General features: G+C 24.2%; 1 protein-coding gene across 1 annotated transcript; it reads right to left on the reverse strand.

Moving 5' to 3' along the window:
- LOC111028599 lies at positions 1-7,863 on the reverse strand. Its single transcript, XM_022307319.1, has 3 exons — positions 7,727-7,863; positions 880-1,138; positions 1-443 (listed from the first exon to the last, which is right to left on the reverse strand). Exons 2-3 carry the CDS (start codon positions 1,101-1,103, stop codon positions 161-163), a joined length of 507 nt encoding a protein of 168 aa, XP_022163011.1. The 5' UTR covers positions 1,104-1,138; positions 7,727-7,863; the 3' UTR covers positions 1-160.
- Positions 7,864-14,656: the final 6,793 nt, after the last annotated feature.

Here is a 14,656-nt window from a genome sequence, read left to right on the forward strand (position 1 = left end):
TATCAACACTTGTTATGGATTTTATTTATACTGTTAAATTAACGACATTTTATAAGATTCTTATATTAATAATATAACTAGTACAATAGTTTCTGTACATGACTAAAGTTTTTGAGAAATACAAATACATTATTATACTACAAATACATTTCAATGAAAATTAATTTGAGTCTAAACCAATGTCTGCATTCGTTATATCTTGTTGCATTAAATAGTATTGATGACGGTCATTATTGCCGTTTTCGCGACGTGTCGTAAATAACATGTCGTACAAGTCTTTTGAATTTCTTATAGCAGCCGGTTTATATTGTAATTTATAAGCCTCTTCGTCTTCCCGGTTTATAATACTGTTAAGCATGCGTTGATGGTCGATGTACTGTTGTAATCTCGGTGTTGTGATTACGGACGGGATGACTGGAAGTGCAGGTTTCCTTTTTCCAAACCTATTTTTAAACAATATTTTTTTGATACATTTAATAGTTTATAATTTTGATAATACTTAAGTTTTCTTAATAACATTTAGGTAATTTTTTGAAATTTAGATTTTATAGTTCAAGGAAAAATAGTAAAATGGTACAATTAGGTCGGTATTTTTATTGTTTTGTAGGTTGAGTATGAGTTAGGTAGGTTTTGAACACACTACATTATTAGTATATATTTGAATTAAATTATAACCCATACTTTTAATTTGTATAGTTAAATAATTAAAGGCATTGTGATAACATAAGTCGAACAAATTGTAATTACGATATTAATTTTCTCGATTTAGTTGTTACTACTGTTTCATCTATATAATGAATTATGAAATTAAAATCGAAATTATATGTTTTTACTTTATACTGTATTCGTTTAATTAAATAATGGTATGAATAAACTTACCTTGGACGAGAAACTACTGCCAAGTACTGTCCTAACTGGTCTAGGTATGAACGTAATTCATCTGGAGAACCGAAAGTTTTAGGTCGTGTAGGTCGAGCTATACTTTCCACTTCAGAAGACGTCACGGGATGACAGCAACATGTTGTAGCCAAGACCATCACATAGATAACGAATCCAATGTAGACCATAACTCTGATCATGTTTGAATTATTATTTTGATGCATGGATAAAACGTTAGCTGTAATTTATTTACCTACGTCTGAAAAAAAAAAACTATAAGAGTGATTTTTTAAATAAATATAATGTATATTATATATTTATTCTACATTACAACAAATATTGTGCCATAAACGGAATGTCTTATTATGAAATATCAATTACTTTTGTATTGTACAATTTAAGTAACTCCACATTATTAGTTGATAATATAAATAATAATAATAGTAAAAGATATATTAAATTATACCATGCACTAACTCCTTTTAGGCTATACGATTATAACTTCCAAATTGAGTGGTAATTTACAAGGGCGTCGCCCAATTGCGGTCCAAAGTAAACTTTTTACTTTTTCACCTATTCCGATTGCGGCCTGTCCATAGTAGGTAGGATATAATATTTAAGTGGTTATCAAAACTAAATAAATATCCCGATTGCGGTCCGATATGTAATTTTCAGTCCATTAAAGATAAAAAAAAGCAGATAAACTCTAAGATTGCAAGATTAGGTTGCTAGTAGAACACAGTGTATATTGTGCTGTTAGTGTCGTTCAATTCTTCGTTTTATAAAGCTTAAATGATGGAAATTTAAGAAATGCTTAGCGAAAAAGATAAAGCAATATTAGTAATATTTAAATATTAAACTCGATTTCATAAGTTATTAGCGAATGAAATAGAAAAATGGTGTTGTACAAATAAAAGTTGTAAAAGTTTTGTCAAACGACACAATAAAGCATAAAATTGTATATTTAAATACAGATACAAATACATCCATTCAGAAAGTATTTAAAATACAAAATATCCTTGCCATGTAATTTAAATACTTTTTATACTTTATACTTGTTTTCTAATAATTTTGAAATACTTTATTATTTGGTACCTAACTAAACAGTTAAGAAAATCAGAAATTATTAATTAATAATTTTCTAATAGAGGTCACAGATTTCGGTATATTATTTATAATAATCATAAACGAGACATATATATATATTATATGACGTATATCATATTATAATAAAATTTTGAATTTAAAATATAAGGTATAATATAGTATATTATACTACTATAATAGTATAATATAAAATTATAAGGTATTTTGTGAACCAAAGTGTTTTTGGACTCGATCGGGATACTTATATTTAGGATAAAATACGACTACCGAAATTCAGGCTGCAATTGGTCAACTCTGATTTACAAGATATCTAAGGAGTAAGAGAATTCATTAATAAAAGGGATACTCTAAAATCGTCTCTTAATTAACAGAAATTTATTTATAAATCCTTTAATTTTTTTTAACAACAAAATTAAAAACAGTTAAAACCTATTCATAACAAGAAATATTTAGTTAATATTGGTTTAGTTATATGTGTTGATCTTCGAAATGTATCTGTATTTATTTAAATTTTATTTAAATTTTTTATATTAAATAAACAAACTACCAAAGTCTGTGTTAATTATTTTTAATGGTTGTTGGATTTTGATTGTTGTTCTACTGTAGTAATTGTACTGACGTAGGTACATTGTCTTATTGTGAGGTGTAATAGTACTTGAACTTCGGTGAAGAATGGTTTCGGTACCTAAATATATAATACCATAGAAAAAGATACATATTTTAAAACTCTATTTTTGAAATACAAATTTTATTTTTAATTTAAAATAATTAGCTGTATTATTGTTTTATATTTAAAAAGAACTCGGTAAAGCAAAATACAGTAAAGTTGTACATAACCTACCTAGTTAAAAAATAAACCATTGACTAAAATTCTTATTTTCATTTAAAAAAATTACTTACATAATGAAAATCACAATTGTCTTTTGACTACTACTGTAATATTTATTGAAATAAAAAAGCAATAAAGATAAAAAATCCTAGACAAATAATTATTGTAGAAGAAAGCTCTTTACGCGAGTACAAAACGATTGAAGTAGAACATAATATAGAGTTTATAGGTACCAAGTTATTTTTACTTTATTTTGAGAGTGGCGAACCCCATTGGAACTTTTATTAAATTGACATGTGATTTGCTTTCTTCAGTATAAAATAACAGTAGGTAGGTGCAAACCAATTTAGTTTATTAACTACTATTTTGTAAGCACTTAGTGCCCGACTGATTTAGTCAACCGTATTCAAAAGTAAACTGTTATATTCACCAATAGTTTTTACCTTCTTCAAAGGATCTTATTTTTGTTTTATTTTATTAAAAAAATATATATACTTATGTATTTTTAAATTACATATTATAATTACCTTAAAATTTTCATTATTTAAATTTATCAATGCCTTCCATCTTTAATAAACTAACTACTAATATCTACTAATAGTTTTCAATTAAAAAAACTGGTAAAGTTTGATTGTATAATGTACCTATTTGCCTGAATGATATAGACGTATGGAAAAAGCCACTAAAATATTTTATTCTTAGAATGGTTTCTAATATGATTACAAATTATGGATCTATTAATATTTTTAATTATTTTGAAGTTTATTTTGCCCACCGACCATAATCAACGGATGCATTATTCAACTATTCAAGCAATACAATTATTGACTTTTGAGTTTTGACAACTATTTTATTGTTATGAATACAATATTTACTATTTATTATTGTTCTTAACTTAGCTATTAACATTTTTAAAATGACTCATGATACAAATAATGACAAGCGATAACGAATAATAATTCAATAGGTACCAATTAAATTCAATACAAATAAAAATAAATAATTAAGTAACTTGTAACCAGTTAAAACTAATCAAGCAATTTTCCAATCCCTGACTACATGATATGTAATTTATTACTTGCATTTTTAAATTACACCTAAGATTTAAAATAATTTGAAATTTACGAAGACCTTAGCAAAGAATCTTGGAATCATCCAAGGAAGGGCCCAAACTTAAAAGTCTGTACATGGCTATGGTTTTATTTACTGCTTCACAATTTGGAAATCAGAATAATTTATTTAACTACATACTAAGGTAGTAGGTGTAATAACATTAGTTAGGTATGAGTGAAATTATTAAAATATTAATGATATATTTTTACATTAATATAATTATCGCTATTTAGTCTAGAAAATGCGTGAAAACAGGTTTGTAAGGTATGTTGAAAAATTCCCATTTTTTTTTTAAATTTCGTGTACACTAAAATCGTGTTTTTTAATTTAATTTTAAAAAGCGTCCAAGAAATTAGTGGTCCATACAACAATAATATATGGCAGCGATGTGTGAAAGTTAAAAATGCATAGGGGGCGCCATTTGAGACTGTTAAAAGTGTACGTATAGTGATTACATAATAATCCCGAGAAAGAAATACAATTAAAACATGTCAACAACGACGAATACGTGATAGAATAACAAATTAGTATGGTGACGCTGCAAACCAGATCAGATTTTTAGTATCGACATAGTTTTTTAAAATGGAAAGTTCTACGTATGAAATGTATAAAACGAGCTCAACTCCAGCTAAAAATATATATTTTAGTTTGTGTCTAAGCTCCAGTGATCAAGTATCACCTAAATGGAAATAATAATAAAATATTCCCTGTTGGATTGAAAATTTAAATAATTTCATATGAGGTGAAGTTATTTGGTTTTAAAAATAATAAAAAGATAACAATTATTTTAACAATACACAATCATTTTTAATTTTTTTTTCATTAAAATAATATATGTGTCCATATGTATACATGTGTATACATATGTATTATTATAATATATGTTATTGTTTTTAAATAAAAACTATACTGTTTTTTTATTAATCCCAAGAGTGTAAAAATGTTGTTTCATAGTTTAAAAATAAAAAAACATTTTCATGAATGAAAAAAATAGTAGGAATAACAAGTCATTTTTACCAGTCATCAATTAAAATTCACGGGAAGACCACTAGTTGTATTGAAATTAAATACCTGTTATTTTTAGTAAATTTAGTAAAAAAATATATTTGTTAAAATGGTTTGGTAATACTCATAGAATTTATATTTCTTCAAAACCGTAAATACTGTAGGATTCATATGAAATATGAGTGTCTTAACATTGTCATCATTTTATTTTTATGCAATTTAACTTGTATGCTGTGATGATTTTGCAGCTAACTTTTTAATAACGTACCTTCTTACTATAATATTTAGGATACAATTGTTTAAATGAAATAAATTGCCATACATCTTTAAATATGACGTATAGTATTTAATATATAGCTATTTTTGTTTTTATATAATTTTATGTCAATATTTTTAAAAAAAAATTATTTCATTAATATTAAGTTTTCACTTTTTTGAACGACACCATTCTATTAAAAAATATGAAAATAGTGCATAGGCATGTTATTTTGATATTTTTAGGTTGATGTAAGAACAACATATGAGGAGCCTTGTATTATACTGTTTGCTTACAATCAAACATTGTATCAACATAAATATACAAATTTAAATATCTACAAATAAAACAAAAATAGCCGATATATTATTTTAAAAACGTATTTGAATATCCAAAATAAGATAATATAGACATTTGTTGAAAATGTCAAGTCTCTACAAAAGTAAAAAAAAACTTTTCATCATAAAACCATTGGTTTCAGTCCATATGTTATAGTATATCTAGAACCTATAGACAATTAACATATTGATAAGTACTCAATAGTTTTGTTCAAACGTTTTAAGTGAATACAAATAAATATATTCTCACAATATTTTCTTAATATTAAGTTTTATTGCTATACTACGTTTATCTTCAAATTAAAATACATGACAATTTGATCTTGAATAAAGACTATTTCAAGTTGTCTATCATTTAAAATTTATACTTTAATTAAAGTTAATCTAACAATTAATTTTAATGGATAATTTAAAAATAATAATATGTTTAAAAGACGTAAATACAAACTACAATTAGTAAGTAATAATTTATTTTATTTTAGTAACATATACAATTTAACTTATTAAGTTACAGCGTTTTTTAATAATAATAAAAAGGTAACACAAGAAATACTAAATTTTGTTTTGAATTAAATGTAACTTACGTTGAGTACTCGAGGTATTAGTTATTGCAAGTAAATTTTTCTTTCATATATTTAAAGTATTGAAACGTAAAAATTATTTTCTGTACTCTCACACTATAGTCCGTGTAACAATTTTTTTCAATAACTAGGTTATGCGTTAAAAGATATAACTAGTAATAGTAATTACTAATTTTTATATAGTTTTGATATAGTTAGGTAACTTATGTTTAGTTAAAAATTACTTCTAATTATATTGATAAAATTGAAGGCCAATAAAAAGTTAGAATCAATATCTTATATAGGTAATATATAATAATATAGGCATATAGCCGTATAGGCAGCTAAGTATTGTGGTTGTTTATCACCATTCAGTTATTATGATCAAAATACTAGGGTTTTACTTATTATTGCTTCTATTAAGTGCAGCGTATTTTTAATTATTATTATTTATTAAATTGTAAATACATGAAACAATTAAACCAAACAAATATTATTTTTAAGTTCACTTACGTGGACGATAATTTTTAGTATACATATATAACTATATAAGCATATATATTTAATGTATTTTTGTACTTTATAGAATTGTATTATCCTCCTCGCACAAAACCTAGTGTTGTAACTTGTAGTTACCTATAACGGTCTAATTGTGTAGCATATAAATATACCTACTTAGTTATATTTTTTTCAATATATATCAAGGTAATTCACAAACGTTTACCAATTTAATTTGATTAAGTGATGAACTAAAGTTGACTGATGAAGTGTTAAATATACAATTCCACTTTTTACATATTTAAAAATGGAATAGGTACCTATACGAAGACTACAAAGACATCGTATTCTATAGTATAGGAGCTTAGATATTAATTAATAATTATGAATAATTAAAACAAAATAATGCAATTAGTTACAAAATTACTAGGCAGGTATGCAATAATATATGTAAGTATGAAATATAAAATAACTAATAGCCATAGTTGCCACGGCTACTTTCTTACAAAAAAAAAAAATTGAAAAAAACAACTAATTGATTGGGATAAGAATTTTAAATTAAGTTTATACAATTATATAATATAGTAATTACTGTATTAAATAATATTGTTTTATTTCTACAAATTCAAATATAATAATGTAAATTGTTATATAGGTAATGACAATTCTAAATAGTTTTATTAAAAAAGTTAGAGTTGATTTATTACTCTTTATTACCTACTTTAATTCATTACTGTAGGCACCTATCACTCCTTGTTTGGTTTTTTATAATATTAAGATATTATTTTATATTGTATAGAAGTTATCGTTGTTATTATTATTTTTATTTGTTAGTGGTACTCATTATTGTAAATATTATTTGTCATTTAACTTTTGTCCGTTGTAAGCATATTTTGAACTGGACATTGCCCGTATTATTTCAATAAATAAACAAATTGCTAGAACACCGTTGTTTATACCACAATTTTTATGAATATAGTTAAGTAGAAAATTAAGCTATTTAATTTAAAAACCCTTAATAAATTATTTAAAAACATGATAAATGTATTTAAACTATATTTTATTGCATACATATATTATAAATTGTATATAATTAAACAAAATGTATAATTTTATATTATATGTAATTTTTTATACTTACATTTCGTAGACTTGAAGTAGGTACGTATGTAGTTATTGTTGTTAAAACGGTAAATATAAATTGAAGTTTTGTTAATAAGTACTTATAGAAACGTTTTAACGCTGCTGACGATGGTACAGGAAAAGACAGTTTTCATTGACGACTTGGGTTTATATACCCTTTTGGGTTCGTATACACACACACATATACACACACATACATAAATGGGCGCTCCGAGTGTTCGTTGGCGATCCTATGAGGGGTGTGCAACAAGTCTCTCCAGTCTCCACCCATAATAATATGTAAAATGTATACTGTATAGTGTATATATATATATATTTGAGTATGTCAAGAGATCGATTTTACTGGAGTAAAAATATAAAATAAAACTAAACCATTTTTTTTTTTTTAATACCATGTATCTGAAAGCAACAATAAAATATATTATTTATATTATACTATATATTATGATACTTCTTCAACAATAATAATTATTCAACCATTTGGTTTACAGCGTTTACAATGCTGCTATATAAAGTAGTGAGGGATGTTTTGATATTTTGTTAGTATATTTGTTTAAGAACTATAGACTTATATTAATGCATATGTAGGTACTCGTATATATGTTATACGTAAATATATTTGGTATTTCTGCAAAGCGACTTATAGGTATATACAGTATATCAATTCATATTATATTAGTACTTATACATAAAAAAGATGTATTGTTTATTGTGATAACGAAAGTTATACTAAAATGCGCGAAATCTTCATCTTATACAGGTCCTACGGGTACACTGTACCAGACTATACCTATCTAATCTTTTACAGCAAAATATATATATTTTGTAATCTTTACAATAAGTTTGTATTCGTATCTATAGAATTGAGATTTTAACTGATATATATTACAAACAATTGGTGAATTAAAAATATTAAGACAAACAAACACAGTGTATGAACACAAAAATAAAATAATGTATTAATGTGTACTTAATGTTATTTTGGTATTATAAATAAAGGTACCTATATCTGGCGTAATGTATATGAATTAATCGTTTCTGAATTTAAAACTATACTTAGACACATCCTATTGTCTTGGATACTTGTGAGGTACTTCATGTAAGCATAATAATATATCTATGGTAGGTAGCTTTTGAATAAAAAAATATGGGAGCAAGACTTCTTGTTCTGAAGGGGCTTGCTGATATTTTAAGGACCATTTTTTATTAGATTTACCTAAACAGTGTTATACTATTTTTTTCCAAATGCATCGAATTGATTAAATAGATATAATATTATTATAATTCTATTAACATATAAGTTGACATACCGATGTAATAAAAATTTTTTTCAAAAACATTGCATATAAGCATTATCTATATACTATTTAATTGTTAATTTATACGTCGTCAATACGGACGTACCTGACTATTATAGAAGGATGTAAATAGTATCGTAGTATAAATAGATTCAAATTAGTTAACAAATAAAAATAATAATATGATGGTGTGAAGTTTCAATATTTCTTGAACTATAACAAGTAAGCTTAATAAATAAAACCATTATTTTTCATTTAAATTTCTGAAATTGACAATATTCAAACTTTAAACAAAAAAAAATACTGTGTATATGCGTATTTTCAATATTTTTAAATCACAGTATAATTGCAACTTTAACTTTGTAATAAATTGTTAAGCTTACCAGCGAGAATTTTTTTATCAATATTTAAAGAAAGATTAATTAAAAATTTGAAGATGGGCTTAAAATTAAGCTAAATTATTTGAAATCTCCATTGTGTAGAAAATCTGAAAATGATAATTTAAGTAACAATAAATTATTTCGAGATTTCAAACTCATTTTATGATCATTATTTTTTAAATTAAAACAAAATAACTAAAATTATTAAAGGAAAAACTGTTATTTAACAATAAATATTGAAAGATAAAAAAATTTAAATCATTAAAAAAATAAAACCTAAATAAAATAATTTAAATATTAAAACATTCATACGAATAAATATCGTCAAACTTTTAACAGCAAATGACAATAAAAAAAAAAAATGTTTATAGTATTGTCGATATTTTCAAATTCCAGTAAGAACTATAAGGAATCTAGTATAACATTTTTAAACCTTAAATATTAAAACTAAAAAGTTTATGAGTTCTTAGAAATAAAACAATTTCTGAATTTCCGTCAAAATTTTAACTAAAAACTATAAAAAAAATTGATTTCCCTGTGTATTTTCTATATTTTTTTTTATTTTATAGCTTTTAGATTTAGAATATTCTATATTCTGTATATATTTAATTATTTATTTATAGTTATTTATTTTTCTATCATAAGTTACACAGTATAGGTTGAACTCATTTTTGATATAAACATAGTAAATATTATTTGATAATAATTATAATACCTTATAACATTATATTATACAATGCACTTGGATGATGATGATTATGTATAATACTATGATGAATTAGTTAGCCAATACCACCATATTGTAAATTATTAATAGGGTTATGGCATAAATAGCTTACAATTACCTAGGTATTTAAAATGTCTTTGTCGTTCGCGTAATAACAGAAAATAATACAATATTTAACGCAAAAATTCCTAAGTCCTAGGATTTGTATTTTTAGAATTCCACCAAAATTTAAATGTATCTAAACTGCAAAACGCTTATAAAAGTAGTGACTATGTATTTTATATAATTTTTAACTGACATAATAATAATTAATAACTGATGAAGAATATTGTATTTCATTTTTATGCAACCGTCAGTATTTTTGTTTAACCAAAACTTGAAAAAAACTAAAATTTGTTATGTCTACATATTTTTGAAATTATTACGTGATTACAAAACAATAATATAAATATTTGTTAAAAATTGCACGTGTCTACGGTTATTCATTTTTGAATTACAACAAAAAACAAAATTGATGTTACCCATCTATATTGTGGAAAAATATTTGTTCCAAAACATGATGTACAAAACAATTTTTTTTAAAGACGCACGGTTGTAACACCAACTCTTTGGTTCATTCAGTATCTTAAGTCTTAAATAATAAAATAAATAATTGCATATAAATCTAGTTATCTTAACCTTTTTAATGACATGTTAATATGTTATCAAATCATCATTATATCACCAAAATATACACCAGAATAATCATCATAATTTTTATTTTATTTCTTGATAGTTAAAATTTATTAGTATTGGGTATAATATACGAGATATAGCAATTTGTTGTGAAATTGTTAGGAAATTATTATGTTGGAATAGTTAAAAGAGAAATTTAAATTCGTATACCTATACATATTATACTAATGCAGGTACCTATTATAATTTATATTTTATTATATTACCTACCAAAAAAACAACAAATGATTATTTACGAATATCTACTATAGCTTATCAATTTTTTATTTGTTTATAACTTTTTCTACTGAGTTATGTCGATAAACTGTTTCCACCTCTTTAATAAAATAATAAAAATCGTTTTTGGAAATATAATTGTGGGATATAAAAATGGTTCCAATAATTTCCTTTCATTGAATCGTAAATATTATTATTTGTACATTATTTTAAGGATATGTGTATTTTTACGAGTTAAATTGATTGGTGACATTTAAAAATAAATATTTAATAATTTATCATAAATGAATACACAATAATTTGGTGATGAAAAGCAAATTTAAATTCAGTCGGAAAATGTTCATAATAAATTGAAGTCGTCAAAATCATTCTCAACCATTTCAAATCTCATATTATTAACTGGTTATAATATATAAAAGTCGAGTATGATATTAATTGTAATATTTATTAAGTTCATCGTTTTAAATACCTACATTTTTCTTTAAACTGTACATTTATGTTCAAATGTGTATACTAAAAATTCAATGAACCCACCCGTTAATTACAGTACCTACCTAGATAAGTATAATTCTAATGCCTGACTAAATAAGTAAATTGCAATCCTTAGTTTAAATTTGTGCACTATTATTAGTTTATGTTATAATCATGAAAAGTTTAATATTTTACTCAATAGTCTATATAGTATGATTGGTTATTTTGGAAAATAAAAGTTTTTTTTTGGAAAAATAATCTGCTGTGAGTTTAGTAATGACGTATGCACATGATATTTATTTCCAGTCGGTTGACTAGAATATGTCATTATTTAAATTTGTATAAAAAACTAATTATTATTCGTATTTTATTATATGATTACATATGCATGAACATAATGAAGTGAAAAATGTTTTGAAAGTTTATTTTAATTATTGTTGCTAAAAATAGACTTGTAAAAAAAATAACAAGAACATAAATTATATTTTTTAAAAGTGGTTTATTTTGTTTACGGAATGTAACTCCTAAAAATTTAATCGAAACCGTCAAGTTGATACTTTTTTTAATGGTTTATCTATTTTTAACATTGTGATGTGTGAAGGTGTGAACTGTAATATGTTATAATTTAAAATGTAAAATATAACCTTTTTGGAGGACCACTAGGATTGCTGTAGCCGAGTGGTTCATTTTGCGGGAAACTGTTTTTGCGAACAACGATGAAGCATCATTATATATATTTATTTTATAGATAAAATTCTTTTATCTTCAATTAGAACATTGATTTTGTGTTTCAAATAACTGTTTTTTTTTTAATGTTTAGAAATATAGAACAACTTAAAACTAAAGACATGATATATTTGGTAAATTCAGTTTTTTTCTATAAGCCAAAGTTTTTTTTTGAAATTTAGACATCTTGTTTAAGGAAATTATAGATCAGTAAACCTATAAAAATTCCTGATCAAAACTTAATTGAAAATTCAATGTTTTGGGAACTTAGAAAATGTCATATTAATAATTTATTTAAAATACCAATATAAATAATTATGTAGGTTAACTCTTGTAGTTTTATCTAATGTATTATTTTTAAATTGTTAATCTAAAAATTAAAAAGTAAAAAATTAGATTTCTACACTCAACACGCCCTACTGAGACAAGTCCCGTTCTTGATAACATAATTATGACGAGAAAAAGCGTGAAATGTACCTACACTGTGATATAATGTAGACATTAAGTATTGCCGTATTCGTTTGTACATATACTATGTTTATATTTTAATAACAAAAATATAAAAGTGAAAATTATATTTCCACATGTTGGGTAGGTTATTGATGTAGGCAGACAACTGTTTCGTGTGGGTCATAACCGCGGGCGCAGTGTATCGTGTGTGTCATCATTATCACGTCTAGAGCAGACAATGGCTACAATAATTGACGTAATTAGAGTACATCGAATACAATTATCATTAAATAAAGACGTACTTAGAAAAATAATTTTTTTTTCATATAAAACTGTTTTACGAATTGTTCAGCATTGCATCAATGTTGTTCCACATATGATCTAAGCAACGCACAAATAGAGGAACAGCTAAAAGTTCAATTTTTCTTATGCCTTAATACCTAATATTATTTCTATATTTTTAATATTTTTAATTGAAAATGGTGGAATTCAATTTATATATACGTGTATAATATATAATGTATATATTTAAATAAATAAATACCTAGTCATAACTTATACATAGGAGTTGATACCACATGTTCAATCACACAATTAATAGTGTAATAATAAACAAAATGTAAATAGTAATTATAATAATTACTAATTATTATTTAATTATATAACTATAGAAAACAAACTATTCAGCTTATTGCTTATAATATGTATTGTATCATTACTGCAGAGACATATATCTATTATAGAACGCGAAATATAATTTTAATTTACTAATTTCCTATACCTATTAGTAAAATATTTTTCAATGCAATATTGCATTTATAGTATAAGAAAAACGGCTGCAGGAGTTTCTCAAGAAATGAATAATTGCATGCATAAGAAAAAAAGAAAATATGATATCAGCACGTAAAATTTCACAATCTTAGATGCGTTTAAAAAACAACGGACCTGCAAAAGGAATTTTTTGAATTATAGTATTCCAGTTTCCAGAATTACAGATTATAATTATATCATGCTTATTAATCAGACGAGTTAGACTTTTTTTTTTCTAATCAACGAAAGAGTGTGATCATTCATATTATGCATATTGGTACGAGGGTGTACGTTTTTCAGCCTTCTACTCTATTCAGATAAGTACATTTACCATTCAAGGAATTTAACTACTTAAAGTTTTTTACTGTCATTTTTATTTACAACTATCTCAACTATCACATAAAAATAAAATAAAGTGGAATACCTTCAAGAGTTGAATTTTTTCGAAAACCAATACGGAAATGACTTCATTAAATATAATATACGTTCAACTTCCAATCTATAAATAAAATTCTTTGCTTGTTGAACATTTTTATATCTCTCCAGAAAAGGGGACTATGGTGATGTTTCTCATGATGGACATAAAAGAGCATATTATTATACACAGTAAAATCATACTTATATCTTTCATTAGAATACTTATTTCTTATTATTTTTAACACAAATATAAATGTATTTTAATTTATAGTAGATTATAATATACATTAACATACGGTGACAACCATTGGTTATAAATAGTACTTTTACAATACATTGTAATTTGTAATATCAATAATAAAACGTAACTATACATAAGTATAACATAGTGATTTTAAAATGAAATTTTATTTTAAACTCTATCGCTACTAATATACTAATACACATACTTTTCTACTATTTTTTTTAGAACTTTAAATAAAAACCTTTTTGTATATAGTATACCACCTGTGTCTAATTTTCAATCTAAACTGAATGGAACTTTTGTTTAGTTTTAGTATAATCAAAAGTGTTTTTTTTAAAAAAATAGCACTTACCTATTGTAAAATCAAGAAGCTATTTTTAGTAACCTCTCGGAAACTAAAATATATTTTTCTTTTACAGTTAATCTCCTAACGTTTTATTTTATAAGCTTGATC

This window comes from Myzus persicae, unplaced genomic scaffold (genome assembly GCF_001856785.1).
Source record: "Myzus persicae strain clone G006 unplaced genomic scaffold, MPER_G0061.0, whole genome shotgun sequence".
Taxonomy (NCBI): Eukaryota; Metazoa; Arthropoda; class Insecta; order Hemiptera; family Aphididae; genus Myzus; species Myzus persicae.

Excerpts from the sequence above, each read along its gene's own strand:
- LOC111028599 (XM_022307319.1), bottom strand. The coding sequence starts at position 1,103 with ATGCATCAAAATAATAATTCAAACATGATCAGAGTTATGGTCTACATT. Across the intron at positions 444-879 it reads GCAGTAGTTTCTCGTCCAAG|GTTTGGAAAAAGGAAACCTG; the intron begins GTAAGTTTATTC and ends GTTTAAAAATAG.